At 37.5% G+C, this 21,445-nt stretch overlaps 3 protein-coding genes across 3 annotated transcripts; 1 reads left to right on the forward strand and 2 right to left on the reverse strand.

Moving 5' to 3' along the window:
* Positions 1 to 271: 271 nt before the first annotated feature.
* Positions 272 to 2,241, reverse strand: LOC112755722 (stilbene synthase 3-like). Its single transcript, XM_025803986.3, has 2 exons — positions 1,977 to 2,241; positions 272 to 1,484 (listed from the first exon to the last, which is right to left on the reverse strand). The coding sequence occupies exons 1-2, from the start codon at positions 2,155 to 2,157 to the stop codon at positions 493 to 495; spliced, it is 1,173 nt and encodes a 390-aa protein (XP_025659771.1). The 5' UTR covers positions 2,158 to 2,241; the 3' UTR covers positions 272 to 492.
* Positions 2,242 to 3,459: 1,218 nt separating this feature from the next.
* LOC112755723 (stilbene synthase 3-like) lies at positions 3,460 to 5,267 on the forward strand. The gene is made up of 2 exons (XM_025803987.2): positions 3,460 to 3,742; positions 4,065 to 5,267. Exons 1-2 carry the CDS (start codon positions 3,565 to 3,567, stop codon positions 5,054 to 5,056), a joined length of 1,170 nt encoding a protein of 389 aa, XP_025659772.1. The 5' UTR covers positions 3,460 to 3,564; the 3' UTR covers positions 5,057 to 5,267.
* Positions 5,268 to 19,264: 13,997 nt separating this feature from the next.
* On the reverse strand, positions 19,265 to 19,684 carry LOC140173770 (uncharacterized). The gene has a single exon (XM_072198349.1). The coding sequence runs from the start codon at positions 19,682 to 19,684 to the stop codon at positions 19,265 to 19,267; it is 420 nt and encodes a 139-aa protein (XP_072054450.1).
* Between the last annotated feature and the right edge of the window lie 1,761 nt (positions 19,685 to 21,445).

Here is a 21,445-nt window from a genome sequence, read left to right on the forward strand (position 1 = left end):
TAAAAATTATACAAGAAAGTAACATTAATTATTATATCATTACATGAGACACTTCAAACACACGACAACATGCATAAAAAACTAGAAACTACATGAGACACTTCAAACACACGACAACATGCATAAAAAACTAGAAACTAACATAATACTCCAAGCCTTGTGCTATCATACCTAATATATACTTTTTGGCTCTTCCTTAAATGGAACCTCGTGAAGGTGCTTATAGCTGTATTTAGACTAAAATGCAACTCAAATATTGGTATGCGTCATGTTCCTCAATTGAAAAGAATATGATATATTTTTTACCAACAATTACAAATTTTGAAATTGAATCTTCACATAAAGAATTAACTTTAGACATCTTTGTCTAAGTTTTTACTCATCTAATAATATTCTATATGGGCCAATCAGAACCAGGCATATTTTGGAGTAAAAGAAAATTATTAAAAAATAACATAGTTGTATATATGCAAAGACATATAACTATGCGCATCATATGGCCACGCTACGGAGAACAACGGTTTCAATAGTAAGACCAGGACCAAATCCAAAAAGTACACCCCAATCAAGTCCTTCTCCAGTGGTTTTAAGTCCATTTTCAAGAGACTTCTTCCTCATCAAATCCATAATGAAGAACACACATGCACTTGACATGTTACCGTAATTACTAAGCACATCTCTGGTGGCTTTCATCTTTTCTGGTTTCAAATTCACCTTTTGTTCAACCTGGTCTAGAATTGCACGTCCACCAGGATGTGCAATCCAAAATATTGAGTTATAATCAGATATACCCAACGGATCAAAAGCTTTACTGAGTGCTTCGTTGATATTTTGCGAAATAATATCAGGAACACTCTTGTTAAGATAGAATGTAAGCCCAACTTCACGAAGGAGACCACCGATGGCTCCATGGCTGCCAGGGACAAGTTTTTGATCAGTCGAAACAAGCTCAAAGATAGGCTTCTCAACCTCTGGCACAGGATCAGAACCAATGATAATCGCAGCAGCTCCATCCGCAAACAATGCTTGCCCTACAAGACTATCCATGTCTGTCTCACTAGGACCACGGAAAGTAACTGCAGTATTCTCAGAACAAACGATAAGCACACGAGCATCCTTGTTGTTTTCAGCCAAGTCCTTAGCCAAGCGAAGGACAGTGCCGCCAGCGAAGCAACCTTGGTGGTACATCATGTACCTCTTGACGCATGGGTCGAGTCCTAAGAGTACGATGAGTTCATAATCAATGCCAGGCAACGCAACGCCGCTGGTGGTACAGAAGATCAAATGCGTGATCTTAGACATTGGCTGGCCCCATTCCTTGATGGCCTTGGTTGCAGCCTCTTTTCCAACCCTTGGTACCTCCCTAATCATCATATCTTCCCTTGCATCCAATGATGGTGCCTTGTATGCGCACATGTTGGGATTCTCTTTTAGTATCTCTTCTGTTAAGTACATATGTCTATTCTTGATCATTGTCCTCTCACCTAAAATATAATGATATGTAATTCACATCCATCAGTACTCTTTTTCAAATTTAAAAATCATCTACTTATATATAAAAAAAATTGGGTTTTGACATTTTAAATTCCGTTCAGTTCGCATATCAAACCTTTCAAGTTATTCATGTAGTGATTTAATTTAAACTTTCAGGTTTGATTTTAATAGTTTATCTAAATTTAATTATAGATATAATGTATTAAATCTAATTATATATGAGTAAATAAATGAGTATGTGAAAGATCAAGAAAGTATATATGACCAAAATAAATTTGTTATGTTTAGAAACATAGGAAAATAGTAACTTGTTAAGTAGTTATTATTGTTATTACTATGAGTTGGATATATATCATATTATGGTACACGGTATAATATGTTAATTGTTGTGTATCAATAATTAATATGAAAGTAAAATAATGAATTTTAGGTTGATAAATATTAAATTAAATAACATTAAAATATTTGATAACAATACTTACAAATACGTTGGAATTTTTTCTTTAAGTCGGTCATGTGTTCGCTATTGGTTACTCTGAAATAATAATCTGCATATGTACTCTGATCAATACAATTTGCTGGATTTGCTGTACCAATCGCCAACACGGTTGCTGGGCCTTCTGCCCTTTGTTGAACCTTGCGGATGTCACTCACAGCCACCATGTTTTCTTAGCTAAGTTCTTTGGGATAGCAATAAGCTCAGATATGTTCTTTGGAATAACAAATGTATTTTGATTTGATGAAGACTTAGACAGGGGTGGGGGGATATTTATATGCTTGAGAGTAGGGGCATATGTGGAATTAAATAGAAAGCGTGCTCAAATGGTCAGCAGTGCTCGAAAACGATGTTCTCTCACTTCTTAGTTGTTCTACTTTGACTTTGGTTTATTTTTATTTTGTGTTTGGTAGAATATAGTAGTATTTTTATTTCTCTTTGTTTTTTTATGGCAATCAACTTTGATTCCGTTTGTTAGGAGTATCGTAGTTTTGGGCATATGATGATAGGTGCATGCAGTAGGTAGCTGGGCACTCGTGCTTATTATTACCATTATATCCATGTCATGTTGAAATTAAATCTCTCGAATTAAAAATGTTTGTGTGTTACTTATTAACTAGTGGTACTTAATTAATTATTGTATATTTATAGTTAAGTGATCTTATTATTTCAGAAATACTATTTATTTTTTAAATTTTAGTTTTTAGTCCGTCTTTAAATTTAATAATATATTATTTTAATTTTTTATACCCATTTTTATGGTAATAATTATTTAAAAAATTAGGAAAATTATTTATTTTTATTTTTATTTTTTTAAAAATTGAATAAAAGACAATTTTTAAAGGCCATCTAATTATACTGTTATTATTTTAATAAGAATTTCAACATTCAAAGCGATGTATACTTTGACTGGGTGTCTGAGGAGTATGGTGGATGACACTGGAGTTTACCATCATATATATGTCTGGTCTTAATTAATTAGTCTTGCTTGAACAAGTTAAACAATAATATAATTAATTATATTATTTTATATACTACTACATATATACTATATATAATTTTTATTACTGGTCACTCTCTCATCATTTTATCAATGGGAAATATATTTTCATAAAAAAACTATTGCAATTCACAACTTATAAACTTGTAACAGTAAAACATTTTTGCTTCGAAGAGATTTCAGCATGATATGGATAAATGGTACTAACGAAGCACGTGATGCCCAACTGCCTACTGCATCTGTTCAAATAGCCGTCACATATATAAAACAATCAATCATAGTCAAAGTAAAACAATAAAACAACGAAGAAGTCAGAATACATCTGCTGATGGTTTGAATAATCCAGGAACATTATTACGAGTTTACTATACTTTGAGTTGTTGAGCACGTTTTATACATATGTTCTAATAATTCCTCCATTTAATTCCACATATGCCCCTAATCTGATGCATATAAATGTCCCCCTTCTCCGTGCCTAATTCTTCACCAAAATACTAAACACATAGCTACTGAGCTTTGCTATCCCAAAGAACATAGCGAAGCTTTGCTATCCAAAAAACACATCTAAGAAAAGATGGTGTCTGTGAGTGAGATTCGCAATGTTCAAAGAGCAGAGGGTCCTGCAACTGTATTGGCAATTGGCACGGCAAATCCATCAAATTGTGTTGATCAAAGTACATATGCTGATTACTATTTCAAAGTAACCAATAGCGAGCATATGACTGATCTCAAGAAGAAATTTCAGCGCATTTGTATGTATTTTTATTAAGTGTTTTAGCTTTATTTTATTTAATATTTATTAAAAAAATTTCATTTTACTTTTATATTAATTAAAATGCAAAATTAACATATTATACAACATATCATATTCATTGTTTGATATTAAAAGTAATAACTACTTAATAATAATATTACTTTTATAATTACAAATTTGGATAAATTATATATTCAAATGGTACTTAAAGATTTAAGTCACTACGAAAATAACTCAAGAATAATATTATTGCTATATATTTCATTTTCTAGACTTTATCAAAGGTAATGATGGATGCGAATTACACATTATTATTTCAGGTGAAAGAACACAGATCAAGAATAGACATATGTACTTAACGGAAGAGATACTGAAAGAAAATCCTAACATGTGTGCATACAAGGCACCGTCGTTGGATGCAAGGGAAGATATGATGATCAGGGAGGTACCAAGGGTTGGAAAAGAGGCTGCAACTAAGGCCATCAAAGAATGGGGACAGCCAATGTCTAAAATCACACATTTGATCTTCTGCACCACCAGCGGTGTTGCATTGCCTGGCGTTGATTATGAACTCATCGTACTCTTAGGACTCGACCCATGCGTCAAGAGGTACATGATGTACCACCAAGGCTGCTTCGCTGGTGGCACTGTTCTTCGTTTGGCTAAGGACTTGGCTGAAAACAACAAGGATGCTCGTGTTCTTATCGTTTGTTCTGAGAATACCGCTGTCACTTTCCGTGGTCCTAGTGAGACAGACATGGATAGTCTTGTAGGACAAGCATTGTTTGCGGATGGAGCTGCTGCGATTATCATTGGTTCTGATCCTGTGCCAGAGGTTGAGAAGCCTATCTTTGAGATTGTTTCGACCGATCAAAAACTCGTCCCTGGCAGCCATGGAGCTATCGGTGGTCTCCTTCGTGAAGTTGGGCTTACATTCTATCTTAACAAGAGTGTTCCTGATATTATTTCGCAAAATATCAACGACGCACTCAGTAAAGCTTTTGACCCATTGGGTATATCTGATTATAACTCAATATTTTGGATTGCACACCCTGGTGGACGTGCAATTTTGGACCAAGTTGAACAGAAGGTGAACTTGAAACCAGAAAAAATGAAAGCTACTAGAGATGTGCTTAGTAATTATGGTAATATGTCAAGTGCATGTGTGTTCTTCATCATGGATTTGATGAGGAAGAAGTCTCTTGAAGAAGGACTTAAAACCACCGGTGAAGGACTTGATTGGGGTGTGCTTTTTGGCTTTGGTCCTGGTCTCACCATTGAAACCGTTGTTCTTCGTAGTGTGACCATTTGATACACTTAATTATATATCTATCTCTGCAAATATATGATTGTGTTATTTTTTAATAGTTTTTTTTGCTCCAAAATAAGGTCTTGATTGGCCCATATATTATTAATTGAGAGAAAACTTAGACAAAGTTGTCTATAGTTATTTGTTTATGCGAAGATTCAACATCAAAATTTGTAACTGTTAGTAAAATAAAATCAAATTCTTTTTTTTTTTAGCAACATGTCACATACCAATATACATTTGGCTTGCATTTTCATCTAAAAACAATTATAAGTACCTTCGTATGAGGTTCCATTTATAATAAAGTAAAAAACTATTAGCTATGATAGTGTAACGCTTGATAGTATTATGTTTGCAACTTTTATATTATTGTGTGCCTAAATATCCCATATAATTATCCCCCAACCCCCTGCCTCTACTCCATCTTCTCTTACCCTTACATACACCGAACTCATTTTGCATTTTGTCATCCCTAGTTATTGCAAAGCCGCAGATTCGCAGATTGGACGATGTTTTCTTCAATTTGAAAGACATTATTGTTATTGATTGTTGTTGTTGCTGCTAGTGGCTTTGGTGGGCACTACAAGATAGGTGCGTCTTTGCAGCAGTTTTTTTCATGATTAGCGGCAGTTGATGGCAGCAACACTACTAATGATATAGAAGCAAAGATGGCAATGAGACTGCTAACTAGTCTATAAAAAGAAATAAAAAACAAAAATGGTTTACTTTTTTTAATTTTACGATATATATATATAATCAAATTTAGAGAGACTATCCATATCATTATCCGATTTGGATCGTAATTGATACTTAATAGAAAGTATCTCTTAATAAGGTTATTATCAATTAATTTACTCTTCTTTTTATAAAATAAAGAGAGAGAAAATAAAATTATTTATATTTAATTTATTGTCATTAAAAACAAATAAATAACCACTAAAAATAATTTTTTTTAGTAGTGATATGAAGCCACACGTGTTATATATTATTATTATTATTACTCCACATTTAATAATATTATGTTATTTTTCTTTCTTCATAAACGACCTCCAATTTCTTCCATTATTTTTTCAGGTACGTATTGCAAACAAACTGCGGGCGAAAATTGGTGTTGAAATTAATGTAGTTCACATTAGCAAATTTGATGTACTTGTTTAATTCAATAAAATTTTGAGAGATCAATTTGATTTACAGGTGATTTTTTTTTTCCTTATAATATTCTCTAATTCGACAGACTCAACGGCAAATAAAATTCTTAATTCAGTAAAAACCAAAAGCAAATAAGTTCTAAAATGAACTTACAAATCCACCCTCATTTATTCTTTGCGCCATTAACAAACTTTCATCATCATCATCATTATTTAGACTCTACATTTAATATTATTTTATTTTTATTTCTTCGACCAACGACCCCCCCCCCCCCAATTTCTTCCATTTTTCAAGGTATTGCAAACAAAATATAGGTGAAAATTAGGGTTGGATACTACAAAAAACATCATTAAAATCGACAGTCAAATCAACAGTTAAACTATTGATAATATTAAAAATCGACGACGGAAGTGGTCGCTATTAAACTTATCGATTTTTTAAAATTCTAATAAAATCGATAGATTGCCAAAAAATTCTTTTTTTTTTGAGCAACATGTCACATACCAATATATATTTGGTGTGCATTTTCATCTAAAAACAACGATAAGCACCTTCGTATGAGGTTCCAATTATATAATAAAGTAAAAAAAGTATAAGCTATGATAGTATAAAGCTTGATATATAGTAGGAAAATTATCTCATATAGACCTTTTCAAATGAGTAGAATATCATATGCCTCATACAAATAAGTTGTCAATGATATATTTGTCTTATAGTGAATGATAGAAAGACCAAAACAATTCTATTTTTATGAATATATTCTCACAAATAATCTACTCAAAAACGTAGTTGTTTAGTTGAGGAGTAATGAAATAAGGTGCAAAAGTGAGTTTGGAGTTGTTGGACATAAACTATTTTTTTTTTTTTTTTTTGGCTTGGTAACTTGGAGGTATAAGTTTGGGGGTGGTGTTAAGGAACCGAGGAAGGATTTTTTGTGTTAGTTATCCCAACAATGTATTTTTCAGAAATTTTTTTCATTGGATAATTTATTGAAACAATTTTCTTTTCTGTTTATCATTTTCAGAATTTTTAATTTATAATAAGAATATTATTGTTTTTTCCAGCTATATGTAATAAAGACAATATTAAACAAGTTTTTATTGTTTTTTTTTTCATGAAAATTAAATCCTAATATAGCATGCATGTGAATATTAGTTATCACTATAGTGATTGGTTGCTGCCTTTATTTGTATGCTTAGCATCTCTTCCTAATGATAGCCAAACTTCAAAAATATTTTATTGTGATTATAAATTTTTTTTATCGTATGGTCTTTTATCATCTATTTATGAATTAAATTTTTTATATTCATTTATTTGGCCATTAATATTTTTTAAATATATATAACCTAAAAATATTAATTAATGACTTATCGTATCATATATCTTTAATAAATATTTTTCACTAATAATATTAACTATTAAAAATTTATTAATTATTTTTATAAATTTTTATTATTTGTCTGTTGTTAATGTTTATGTTATTACTTAACAATTTTCGTTTATAAAACTATTAACTACCTAATATTATGATTTGGTTAATAAAAATAATGACATTAATATTTTTTCTAAGTCTTGTTATTAATTATAATTAGAAAAAGGACTATAAATAAATTTAGGGATAAGTACTGTTTTGGTCCCTCACGTTCCCGATATGCAAGTTATGAGTGATCCATTGGTGCCTGCTGAACAATGTATGAATGACAGCAACTAGCTCTGCTCATCCTCTAATAAAATAAGAATCCAATCCCTTTTTTTTGCTTATTGCCTATTGCTACTAGTGGAGTAAGGTTAATCTAACTCCCAAGGTCAGGTCCAAGCTGATCCAATCGGGAAAGCCGGATCAGACAGCGTAGACATATTGCCAACGAATTTACTGACATTCGATCCAACCTAGTAGTAAGCGGAACTCACTTCATACTTGCAACAGAGTAAAAGCTGCGAGAATGCTGGATCGGGTTAAAAAAAGAATACGTAATTAAGTTAGCAGGTCTAATTCCGCGATAAAAGAGCTCTGTTTTCCATTAGGGTCAAATCCGAATACGTGCCTTCACCTCATTGAAGGCTTTTAACCATACCTGGTTCAGTCTGTATGGAGGGCGTAAATCATCGGTTTAAATCCGATAAGGGGCTTTGAGCCCGCCCCTTAATGAATCGAATGGTCCTTCGACCCCTTCATTTGATTCCGACGGCCGACATAGATCTCATGAGACCTGCCCACTATTACTACGAATAAAGCCTTGCCTTTTTCCTTCGCTCTCTTTGAATGAAACCTATCTCAATACTCTAATACGACAAAGAATTAACCTCGCCAAGTCAGACTCTGGTACTCTCTGAAGAAGACTTCAGGCAGGTCATCGATAGTTGAGGAGGGTCAGAATCGAAACCGTCCCCATCGTATTTGTCGATTTAAAATCATCTTTAAGATTTTTTTTGGGATTAAAATCGTCCATTTAATTTTTTCGGACAAAAATACTCCCACCACTACCAGCACCTTTACCTCCTCCTCCTCCTCCATCACCACCACCACCACCACCACCACCACCAAAAATAACAACATCAATGAAATAAAATTCAACAAATCAAATAATCAAAAATTCAACAAATCATCACAAATTCAACAAATTCAATAACTAAATCAATCCAAGCAGAAGCAGAAAGCAGAAAAAATCAACACAAGCAGAAGCAAATCAGATGCAGAAGAAGCAGATACAGAAGAAGAAGAAGAAGAAGTAGATGAAGAAGAACAAGCAGAAGCAAAAAGCATAAAAAATCAATACAAAAGAGATGCAAAAGCTCAAGCACAAAACCAAGAAGCAGAAGCAGAAATAAAAAAATCATAACAAGAGCAAAACCAACAAAATCAAATTAGGAAATTAGGGATCATGATGAACAAATTCATTATTCAAATCCAGATTCAACAAATCAAAATCAGATTCAACAAATCAAATCCAGATCAACCAAATCAAAATCAGATTCAACAAATCAAATCCAGATTCAACAAATCAACATACAATAATGAAAAGGAAGAAGAACCCAGAAGATGCAGAACCCAGAAGAAGCAGAAGCACTCAAACAGAGGTAGAAATTAGAAGACGAAGCAGAAGATACAGAAGCAGAAGCACTCAAGCAAACCCAAAAGAAGCAGAAGACGAAGCAGAAACAGAGATCGAAGCAAGAAGAAAAAGCGGCGAGGCGGCGAGAAGCAGTGGCGAGAACGGGGCGGTGCAGAAGCCGAGGCTTTCTCTCTGGCTCGCGACGGCGACGGCGACGGCAGCTCCAAGCTTTGCCGGCGCCATCCCCCTCCCCCCTTCCCCTTCCCCCTCTTCCTTTCCCATTTTCCTTCCCCCCACCCCCCACACCACGTCCTTTCCCCTTCCCCCCCGTGTCTCCCCTCCCCCCTCGTGTCTTTTTTTTTAATTTTATATATTTTAATTTAAAATAACTATTTATAAAAAAGGATAATTTTGTCATTTATAAAAAATTTTATTAAAAAAGACGATTTTAAAATGAAATGTAACATTAAGGACGATTCTAAATCGAAAATTAGATGAGAGACGGTTTCGATTCTGACCTTCAACGTTAGGGACCAAAACAGTACTTATCCCATAAATTTATTAGGGGTGACAAACAGGCCGAAACTCGTCAAACCGGCTCATGTAACTCAAAAAAAAAAGATGGGTCGGGTTAGAATTTTAAGTCCTCTGTAATAAAAAAAAAACCACCGAACCCACACTTCCTGATTCACTACAAATGTCGTAGGTTTTTGCAGGGTGAGACGGACTTTTGGTTTTAAGATGATAATTGAATTTGGAACATTACTTTTGTGCTTGTATTTGGAAGGTTTGTTCATTTTACTTTGAGTTATAATTTACTCGAGAAATTGAAAATGTAAATAATATTTTTTTTACAAAATTTCTTATTAATAAAATAGAGACTTTGACAATGTTTAATTATATATTTCAGATAATATTTGTTTAGTTTTAAACAATGATGATTTTATTATTTTGTTTTAAAAACTTGGTTGATCATTATGTTTATTAGATATTTTGAATTATAAATACTTTAGAGTTTGTGAATTTAAAAATTATAATTTTTTTATATCTTTAGAAATTGTAAGTTTATTGAAATACTCATGAAATTATATATTTTTGATATTTAATGATTTAATATTTTTTAAAAAGAAAAAAAAGAATTGGCGGACTTAGCCCGCCAAATCGCCATTAAGTAAGGCGAGATAGAAATTTACGACCATCTCAATAGATGGGACAGGACGGACTAATCCGCCAAATAGCAGGCTTTTGGCGGGATAGAATGGTGCAGGATGGGCATGCTCGTTTGCCACCCCTAAAATTTATTTCCTCAATAGATATTAATTTTGTTATGAAATTCTATATTTTATCTAAAAATATAGCGTAATTGAGTCTAATTCTTACATTTTGAAATGAATTTACTCGAAAAATTTAAAATATAAATCATATTTTGTTTTTTACAAAATTTCTTTATTAATATAATTAGTGGTGCATACTTGAATAATTATATTTAGATTCTAATAATATTAAAGTCAACCTATTTTATTGTCTTATGTCATTAAAAAATTCACAAAACTGACATGAAAACCTAACAAGTTATACATTTTACTAATAATGTACACGAACGGTTGATCTTCTAATAGTTAAAAAAGTAAAAAATTTAAATATGTATGTTATTTTTTAAAAACATTAAAAAGATACAAATTTAAAATTCACCTTAAACATAAGAATTCATATTAAAAGTAGTTAAAAATTTGATAAAAAAATTTTTTATTATAAAATAAATTAAATCAATTTTTTTAATACCATGATTTAACACTTATGCAAGTTAATGACTTATTCATCTTGCGGTGATATAACTGTTAACCTTTATTGAGATTGGAATATAATATTTTCATTTAGTCATGTTTACGATATGTTATTGTTACGATGGGTAACCGGAGATTAGTGGGCTGGACTCGTTGGGTTGGCCCAATCGTCTGAAGGAGGAAGCCTTTGAATGGGTTAGCGTATGGGAGCCTCCGTCCGACTTGTATGTATGAGAGAAATAGGGGGTGGTACTTGCAAAGACACTCCGATGCAGCAAGGGTCTAAGCAAGTTTAAAGAGTATTGGAACTTAGAGATACCTGAGGGGTGTCATTGTATTTATAGTGGTGAACCAATAACCACCGTTGGAGTAGTTCCACTTTTTTAGGTGGATAACCGTCTTTTTATCTTAGGGAAGTTGAGATATGGCTCCTGGAAGTGGGTTGAGAGATTTTAGGGATAGTTATTTATTTGAATGTGTGCTATCTGCCAGCTAATCTGATATCCCGACTTCTTTAGAGCAAGTCGTCGTTGGATCCAACTTCTTGAGAGAAGATCGGTGTCGAGTGAGGGCCGACCTTTGGGTTGGGCCTTTTAATTAGACCTGGGCCTTAATATTGGGACAGGGTATGAACAGTGCCCCTACTCGAGTACGATTTCTTTTCCTTAAGAGTTGGATTCAAGTATTTTAACTCGGACTTGTAGCCGACGTGAAATGGGAACCGACGTGGCTTTTTAACCGACATGATTCAAAATATTCCTAAAAGTTGCGTCTAATCAAACGTCGCGTCCGTTAGGGCTTTTCGCATTTACACGTGGGGTGACAGTTACATTGGTAACGGTGCGTTTCTTTAACGATCGTGTCGATTTATCATTTATGCCCCTAACGTGTTTATAAATACTTTTCCCTCTCTTTCTTTATTTTCTTTCTGAAAAAGTTTTCGCCTACACACTCTGTTCTGAAAGAAAGCTTCTTCCTTCTTGGAGTGCATTGCTGCCGCTGTTTCTGCTTCCTTTCACGCTTATTAGCAAAGGTTAGACTTTTCTTTCTCTTTTTTATTTAAATACTTTATCTTGTGTATTTAGAGGAGTTTTTTGCGCATCCGCAGTGAGTCTGTTGATAGGTCTAGTGTCTCCGCTTTGGGCCTTTTAGAGACCCTATTTTTTGATCTTTTTCCATTTTCCTTTGTAGGTCTCGTTGCCATTTCTCCTATTTCTTTTTACTTGGAAAAGATGACTTCCCCCGTTTTTGAGTGGGTTGATGTTACTGTTCTTGGGGAGGAACCTCTAGTAGACACAGATTATATTACCGACCTCCGCACCCACCATAGAATCTGTGGCTCTGATGATGATGAGCCTAAGTATGAGTTGATTGCCCCAGGTCCCGAAGACCGGGTTTGCTTTGGGAAAGCTACTAACGCTGACCCTCCTTTCTTTTTTATGTACGATTGTTTGTTTACCCGTTTGAGTGTTCTTCTGCCATTTTCTGACTTTGAAATAGCTGTGTTGTCTCATTGCCGTGTTGCTCCTACCCAACTTCATCCCAACTCTTGGGGTTTCATGAAAATTTATCAACTTGTTAGTCGAGAATTAGATTTTTCGACTTCTTTGAAGATTTTCTTCTTTCTTTTTCATATGACCAAGCCCTTTAGTGGGCAAAATAATAAACGACAGTGGGTATCTTTCCGGGCCATTCAAGGTCGGAGAGTTTTCAACCTTTTTGATGAATCTTTTCATGACTTTAAAAAAATTTTCTTTAAAGTTCAAGCCGTAGAAGGTCACCACCCCTTTTTCCTGGACCAAAATTCTTTTCCTCGGTTTCCCCTTTATTGGTTAGAGGCCTCTCCTGTGGAGAAGTATGGTCTGGATGACCTGGATGAGGCTGAGGCGGCTGTTGTGGGGTTCTTCCGAGAGGTTTGGGGAAGGGCCCTTTATCTGGACACAAAGAAGTTCCTTCAAGGGTCTCCAAGCTTTGTTCGGACCCAAATAGGTAGATTCGTTATTGACTTGTTTTTGTTGCTTTGGACTTTGAGATCTTTGTTTCCGACTTGCAGATTGATTCTTTTATTTTTCCTTTTTATAGATATGGTGAAGAAGAATTCCAATTCCTCCTACCAGAAGGCCCAAGATGCCAAGAAGAGGTCTCGGGCCTGAGTTGACGCTGCCAGGGCCGCTGGCACTCTTTCTCCTCCTCCTCCCCCTCTTCCTTGCAACTTGGGGACCTCTTCTCGTCCTATTATGATATCCTCTTCTTCTGCTTCTTCTCTTCCTCCTCCTCCGCCCCGATCTTCCCTTGAACCAGAGGAGAAGAAGCGCAAGATTTCAGAGTCTGGCTCTTCTCTTGATGGGGAGGCTAAATTTAATGGCCCCCAATTCGTTCGGAATCACATTTATCCTCATACTCGAATAAATATAGATGATATTTCCGTTTGAAACCATCTTAACATTCTGGTCCAGGGGAGTGTCCATGCGACGGGAGTATCTACCAAACTTCTTGATATTTTGGAGAAGACTCCCCTTAACTGTTTGGGTTCTACCCAAAATGTTGAGGAGCTAGAGGGGAGGATCTTCCTTTATCAAGAAGAAGAGAAGAGGCTTAAAGAGGAGGTCGGCGAGCTAAAGGAGGAAAAGGATCATCTCTAGGAGAGGGAGAAGAGGTTGATGGGCCAATGTGTCATGGCGGAGGGCCTTAAGGAGAAGGCGGAGCAGAACTATATCAGGCTTTATGGGGAGAATCTTGATTTGAAGAAGGAGCTGTCAGGATGTCGGGAGGCTTTCCAGGACCTGGAGGATTCAGTGGCTGAGGGTGCAGAGGAGGCTTGGAGGGTTTTTAAGGAGCAAGTTGGGGCCATTGCCCCTGACCTGGATCTTTCTCCTCTTGACCTCGACAAGATTGTAGTTGATGGGGCCATTGTCTACCCTCCCCGACCTGAGACTGACTCCGACTTGAATACTCGCAGGCAGAGGATAATAGAATCTCCTCCTCGTGAGGAGCGTCAAGATGGATACCTTCCGAGTTCTTCAGAGGTTCCTACTCTAGCTCCTGAAGAAACTGCTCCATCCTCCCCTGCTGCTACTCCGACTTCCCTCCCTACTGATCTTCCTTCTAGCGGTACTGATCTTTCCATCTAATTGATATTTGGCTATTTGGGGGCCCGGCTTGTGGGCCCCTTGTTTTTTGAACAATTTTACTTATTGTTTTTGTGGTTGTTTGTTCTTAACACTTTCTGGCCTTTTATGGCCGTTAACAAAAGCGCCTCAATTATTGTCCCCCTTTTTTGGATAAGGGGTTTAAGATTAATTTGGTTCGCGCATGTTTTCTGCAATTTTTTCTTCGCTAGGTTTTCCATAAAAAAAAAAAACCCTTTTTTATCTTTTTTGCTTTTGAGAAAAACTTTATCTAGGCAGGCTTTTGTCTAAGTTTATTTTTTCAAATTTTCCAAAGACTCTAGACAGCTTTTGCCTTTGTTGCTGGTTTATCTTTTTGTCTCTTTTTGGTATTTCTTATGAATTCAAATTTTTCTTATTTGTATTTTTCATAACTTAGGCTATTTTCGTGATGCATTTCGATTTTTCTCGGATTTTCCGACTTGTTAGTTGTTGCGTACCCGAGTTTACATGATCTACTTTTATAGCCTCTTTACACCGACTTGTACCTCGTCGTTTTATCCTAATGACCTTCTAGGTCGGTTCATGGGATTTTTACGTTTTGTCGAGCTCAAATCGGCGCGTTTCGTAGAAAGAGTGACAATAACGTAAAAGGAATTTACAAAGAGATGTGAAAAAAAAGATCTTTATTTATTTACAAAGGTACTTTTTGCTACTAAGAGGTTTGGAAAATTGTCGCCCCTTAGTCCCCCATTTTGATGCCTCGTTAAAACCCCTTCAGGAAAACCCTTTTATTTTTGGAAAAAAACCATGAAGTCGGGAAAAAGAGTACATCAGGGAATGGAGTTCGCTTCTAACTATAGTACCTTTTCATGTTACAAGCATGCCACGACCTAGGTAATTCGGTGTCGTTCAAGTCGATCACCTTGTAGTAGCCTTTTCCTAGGATCTCTTTAATTTTGTATGGTCCTTTCTAGTTGGCAGCAAGCTTTCCATTCCCAGATTTGTTAACTCCTATGTCGTTTCTGATCAAGTCATCTGGGGCGAAGCTTCTTCGAATGACTTTTTTGTTGTATATATTTGTCATCCTTTGCTTTAGTGCTGCTTCTCTTATCTGGGCTTGTTCTCGGACTTCGGTGAGTAGCTTGAGTTCTTCTTTGTGCCCCTGTATGTTTCCAACCTCGTCGTAGAAGCTTACCCTTGGACTTTGCTCGTTGATTTCAACTGGTATCATGGCTTCTATGCCATAAACAAGTCAGAAGGGTGTTTCCCCTATGGCAGACTGAGGTGTAGTCCGATAAGCTCATAGTACTTGAGGGAGTTCTTCAGCCCAGACTTCTTTTTGAATCTTGCAACCTTTTCTTCAACCCTGCCAGTATAACCTTGTTGGCTGCCTCGACTTGTCCATTCACTTGTGGATGTTTTACCGAGGTCAATTGATGCTTGATCTTCATACTGGCTACCAGGTTTCTGAAGGTAGAGTCGATGAACTGAGTACCATTATCAGTGGTAATGGAGTAAGGTACCCCATACCTTGTGATAATGTTCTTGTAGAGGAATTTCCGACTTCTCTGGGCGATGATGGTGGCCAATGGTTCTGCTTCGATCCATTTTGTGAAATAGTCTACTCCCACTATTAAGTATTTTACTTGTCCAAGTGCTTGGGGGAAGGGTCCTAATAGGTTCAATCCCCATTTCACAAAAGGCCTTGGAGAAGTTATACTTATGAGCTCATCGGGGGGAGCGAGCGACGTGGAAGTTTGCATGCATTTGGTATGGCTGACACTTCTTTACGAACTCGGTAGCATCTTTCTGCAAAGTCGGCTAGTAGAACCCGGCTCGGATGACTTTTCTAGCCAGGGACCTCGCTCCGAGATGATTTCTGCAGATACCATTGTGGACTTCTTCTAAGACTTCTGTTGTCCTTGAGGTCGGGACGCACTTTAATAATGGTGTTGATATCTCCCTTTTATAGAGGATATTTTTCACCAAGGTGTAATTTTGTGCATCCTTCCAGATTTTCTTGGCCTCTTTTTCCCCTTTTGGTAGGATGTCGAATTTCAAATATTCGACTAGTGGGTTCATCCATCCGAGGTCCAATCTGTATACTTCAAGGATATCTTGTTTGACTTCTGCCTTTGAGACAGAGGGTTCTTGGAGAGTTTCTTGGATCAGGCTTCTATTATTCTCCTCTGATTTGGTACTTGCTAGCTTGGAAAGGGCATCTGCTCTGCTGTTGAGATCCCAATTTATGTGCTTGACCTCGGTCTCAGCAAATCGTCCAAGGTACTCTAAGGTTTTGTCCAAGTACCTTTTCATATTGGGATCTTTAGCTGATACTCTCCATTTATTTGAGAGATCACCACCTGGGAGTCGCTGAACACAACTACCTTTGTTGCGCCGACTTCTTCTGCCAATTTTAACCCTGCAATCAAGGCTTCATACTCTGCCTGATTATTAGAAGCTGGAAATTCAAATTTGAGGGAGACTTCCACTTGAGTTCCCTCCTAGTTAACTAGGATTATACCTGCACCACTTCCGACTTTATTGAAGGATCCATCCACGTATAGCTCCCATGTCGTGGAGGCTTCCTCTTGGTCTCCTGCATATTCTGCCACGAAATCAGTAAGGCATTGAGCTTTTATTACCGTTCGAGTTTCGTACTCGAGGTCGAACTCGGATAGCTCTATAGCCCATTGAACCATTATTCCCGCAATATCCGTTTTCTGAATGATTTGCTTCATGGGCTGGTTCGTTCGAACTCTTATTGTATGAGCTTGAAAATAAGGCCGTAGTCTCCGAGAGGCTACTATTAAGGCATATGCAAACTTCTCAAGTTTTTTATACCTTAATTCAGGGCCTTGTAGGACTTTGCTAGTGAAGTATACAGGATGCTTCCCGACCTTGTCTTCCCGTATTAGAGCTGATGCTACAGCTTTGTCTGCTACGGACAAATACAGGACGAGTTCTTCCCCAACTTTAGGTCGGGTCAGAATGGGAGGTTGGCTTAAAAACCTTTTGAATTCCTGAAATGCTTCTTCGCACTCAGGAGTACATTCGAATTGGCATCCTTTTCTTAGTAGAAAGAAGAGTGGTAGGGATCTTAATGCTGATCCTGCCAAGAACCTAGAGAGTGTAGCAAGTCGGCCGTTCAGCTGCTGGATCTCCTTTAGGCAAGTCGGACTTTTCATTTCTAAGACTACTTTACACTTGTCAGGATTGGCTTCGATTTCCCTTTGTGTAAGCATGAATCCTAGAAACTTTTCTACCTCCACCGCGAAGGTACATTTTGCAGGATTTAATCTCATCCCATGCATCCTTATGGTGCTGAAAACTTGCGAAAGGTCAGCCAAGAGGTTGGTTTCATCCTTAGTTTTTACTAGTATGTCGTCTACATAGACTTCCATTAATCCCCCAAGGTAAGGTGCGAACACCTTGTTCATCAGCCTTTGATATGTGGCCCCAGCATTTTTCAGTCCAAAGGGCATGACCACATAGCAATAGTTTGCCCTGGGAGTGATGAATGATGTTTTTTCTTGATCCGGCTTGTACATCGGGATTTGATTGTACCCCGAGTATGCATCCATAAACGACAAGTACTGATACCCTGAGCTGGAGTCTACTAGGGTATCAATGCTTGGAAGTGGATATGGGTCTTTAGGACACGCCTTGTTCAGGTCGGTGTAATCGACGCACATCCTCCACTTGCCGTTTTATTTTTTGACTAGCACCACATTTGCTAGCCATGCCGGATATTTGACCTCTTTGATGAACTTGGCTTCTAGAAGGGCTTGTACCTGTTCTTCCACTACTTAGGCTCGTTCAGGTCCGAGCTTCCTTCTTCTTTGCTGAACAGGTCGCGAATCGGGGTATACTGATAGTTTGTGCGACATGAGTTCGGGATCTATCCCTGGCATGTCGGAGGCTTTCCAAGCGAAGAGGTCGGAATTCTCTTGTAGGAGCCTTATAAACTTCTTCTTCAAATCTTCTTCCAGGTTGGCTCCTATGTTGGTATTTTTTTCCTTCCTCTTCTCCAACCTGTACCTCTTCAGTCTTTCCCCCCGGTTGTGGTCGCAGCTCCTCCTTAGCTCTGACTCCTCCGAGCTCAATTGTGTGTACCTCCTTGCCTTTTCTTCTCAGGTTCAAGCTTTCATTGTAGCATTTTCTTGCCAACTTCTGGTTTCCTCTAATGGTTGCTATTCTCTCTGATGTTGAGAATTTCATGCAAAGGTGGGGAGTGGATACCACTGCTCCGAGCCGATTTAGGGTAGTTCGGCCGATTAAGGCATTGTAGGTTGACCCCACATCGACGATTATAAAGTCGATGCTCAGAGTTTTGGATTTTGCCTCATTTCTAAAAGTTGTATGAAGGGGTATGAATCCTAGTGATTTTATTGGTGTATCCTCCAGCCCATACAAGGGGTCAGGGTAAGCTCTTAATTCCTTTTCATCCAATCCCATCTTATCAAATGTTGGTTTGAAGAGGATGTCGGCTGAGCTTCCCTGATCTACCAAGGTTCTGTGAAGATGGGCGTTGGCAAAGATCATAGTTATCACAACTGGATCATCATGTCCAGGAATGATTCCTTGCCCATCTTCTTTAGTGAAAAAAATAGTTGGTAGGTCGAGAGCTTCGCCTTTGACCTGATAGACTTCCTTCAAGTGTCTCTTGCGAGACGACTTTGTGAGGCCACCTCCACCAAATCCTCCCGAGATCATGTGTATATGCCTTTCCGGGGTTTGTGGTGGTGGATCTCTTCGGTCCTCATCATCTCGCTTCCTTTTTCCATGATGGTCCGACCTTTCCATAAGATATCTATCAAGCCGACCTTCTCTAGCCAGCTTTTCTATCACATTTTTAAGGTCGTAACAATCATTCGTTGAGTGACCATATATCTTATGGTACTCACAGTAGTCGCCACGACTCGCCCCCTTTTTATTTTTGATGGGCCTAGGGGGTGGTAGCCTTTCAGTATGGCAAATTTTCCTGTAGATATCAACTAGAAAAACTCGTAGAGGAGTATAAGAGTGATATCTCATAGGCCTTTCAGGGCCGACTTCTTCTTTTTTCTTGGGCTCTCTTTCCTTCTCTTTTGATGAGTGAGAGTGCCCAGGTCGCTAGCTCAGCTCTCGAAGTCTGGCATTTTCCTCCATGTTGATGTACCTCTCAGCTCTCTGCTGTACATCACTTAGGGAGGTCGGATGCCTTTTCGATATGGACTGGGAGAAGGGACCTTCTCGAAGTCCATCTACTAGGCCCATAATCACTACCTCCGTGGGCAGGTCTTGGATCTCCAAGCACGCTTTATTGAACCTTTTCAAAGGTTCTCTAACCTCTTGTTTTACTCCCAGGAGGCTTGGCGCGTGCTTTACTTTGTCCTTCTGGATGGAGAATCGCATCAGGAACTTTCGTGAGAGGTCGTTGAAACTGGTGACCGACTTCGGAGGAAGACTATCGAACCACTTCATCGCTGCTTTCGTCAAGGTTGTCGGAAAAGCCTTGCAGCGAGTAGCATCTGAAGTGTCGGCTAGGTACATCCGACTTTTAAAATTGCTTAAACGATGCTTTGGATCAGTGGTTCCATCGTAGAGGTCCATGTCGGGGCTTTTAAAGTTCCTTGGAACTTTTGCCCTCATAATGTCCTCGCTGAATGGATCTTCTCCCCCCAAACGAGAATCTTATCGGTCACTGCGGGAGCTTCGATTTTTGAGAGCAGACTCCAGCCTTAAGAGCTTTTCTTCTAGCTCTTTTCGTCGCTCTATCTCATTCCTCAAGTTTCTCTCTGCCTTTCGCTGTCGTTCCAACTCTTGTTCCAACTGTTCCAGGCGCCCTTGGTGGCCGTGGAACAATCCCATGAAATCAGCAGTGTGGGGTTGTCCCTCTTTTCCTGATTCGTGCCCTTCAGAGGAGTTTGTCTTCGGGTTTTTCAACCCTGAGGTGCCTTCTCTATGTTGATTGGTCACCCCTTGATGAAGGTCAATATCCTCATTATTGTTTCCCACGTCCTGATTTTCCTGCTCGGAATCGGACGCTATGTGGCCATCTTTGTGTGAGTCATCCGCCATTACTGGTTGATCTCTTGGGTCCCCGACAATGGCGCCAATGTTATGATGGGTAACTGGAGATTAGTGGGTTGGACTCATTGGGTTGGCCCAATCGTCTGAAGGAGGAAGCCTTCGAATGAGTTAGCATCTGGGAGCCTCCCTCCGACTTGTATGTATGAGAGAAATGGGGGGTGGTACCTGCAAAAACACTCCGATACCTAAGTCAGCAAGGGTCTAAGCAAGTTTAAAGAGTATTGGAACTTAGAGATACCTGAGGGGTGTCAGTGTATTTATAGTGGTGAACCAATAACCACCGTTGGAGTAGTTCCACCTTTTTAGGTGGATAACCGTCCCTTTATCTTAAGGAAGTTGAGATATGGCTCCTGAAAGTAGGTTGAGAGATTTTTGGGGCAGTTATTTATTTGAATGTGTGCTATCTGCCAGCTAATCTGATATCCCGACTTCTTTAGAGCAAGTCGTCGTTGGATCTGACTTCTTGAGAGAATGTCAGTGTCGAGTGAGGGCCAACCTTTGGGTTGGACCTTTTACTTAGACCTGGGTCTTAGTATTGGATCAGGGTATCATATTACTTTTAGTGATAAATTTTTACAGTTATTTTTAAAATATTGATATCTAAAATTAATAAATTAAACAAATAATTTATTATTATACACTCAATTATAGTTTACAATTAAATACTATTTTAATTTATAAATATAAATGTTAAAATTTGTAATTGGCTGCTTTGATTTATATCCAATTAATTAGAATTCAAATGGTTTTCGTTTAGTCATTGATTTCTTTTAGTTTAATTTTTTTTCCTAATACCAACTAAATTTAATGTAATATGATTTTAATTTGTGAAATTAAGAGTTGATTAATTTAAGAAACAAAGAAGGATAGATGTTAGGAGGGATAGGGGGAATTTGATGTATATAAAATGGAAAACAATTTTTTAATAATGATGATGATATGTTTAGTTAACCCAACAAAAGGGCTTCGCTTAAAGATTATACATTCACACGTCTATCTTTTTATCGCATATGGGTCATGGATAGAAGCGACATTATGTGCGTGTATATACTTGTCAACTATAAAACCCGTTGCAAATCTACTGTGAACTTCTGGTTTTCACGTACACTCAAAGTAGTTTATCAAAATTTTGATCGTTCACATTAATTTATATTATATCTCTATGGTCAAAATGAGAAAAACATCACATTCCGTTAGATACATTGCCATACCAAAATAGCT

The sequence above is a fragment of the Arachis hypogaea genome, chromosome 6, assembly GCF_003086295.3.
Source record: "Arachis hypogaea cultivar Tifrunner chromosome 6, arahy.Tifrunner.gnm2.J5K5, whole genome shotgun sequence".
NCBI classification, from domain to species: domain Eukaryota; kingdom Viridiplantae; phylum Streptophyta; class Magnoliopsida; order Fabales; family Fabaceae; genus Arachis; species Arachis hypogaea.

Excerpts from the sequence above, each read along its gene's own strand:
- LOC112755722 (XM_025803986.3), bottom strand. The coding sequence starts at position 2,157 with ATGGTGGCTGTGAGTGACATCCGCAAGGTTCAACAAAGGGCAGAAGGC. Across the intron at positions 1,485-1,976 it reads GAAAAAATTCCAACGTATTT|GTGAGAGGACAATGATCAAG; the intron begins GTAAGTATTGTT and ends ATTATATTTTAG.
- LOC140173770 (XM_072198349.1), bottom strand. The coding sequence starts at position 19,684 with ATGTACCTAGCCGACACTTCAGATGCTACTCGCTGCAAGGCTTTTCCG.
- LOC112755723 (XM_025803987.2), top strand. The coding sequence starts at position 3,565 with ATGGTGTCTGTGAGTGAGATTCGCAATGTTCAAAGAGCAGAGGGTCCT. Across the intron at positions 3,743-4,064 it reads GAAGAAATTTCAGCGCATTT|GTGAAAGAACACAGATCAAG; the intron begins GTATGTATTTTT and ends TTATTATTTCAG.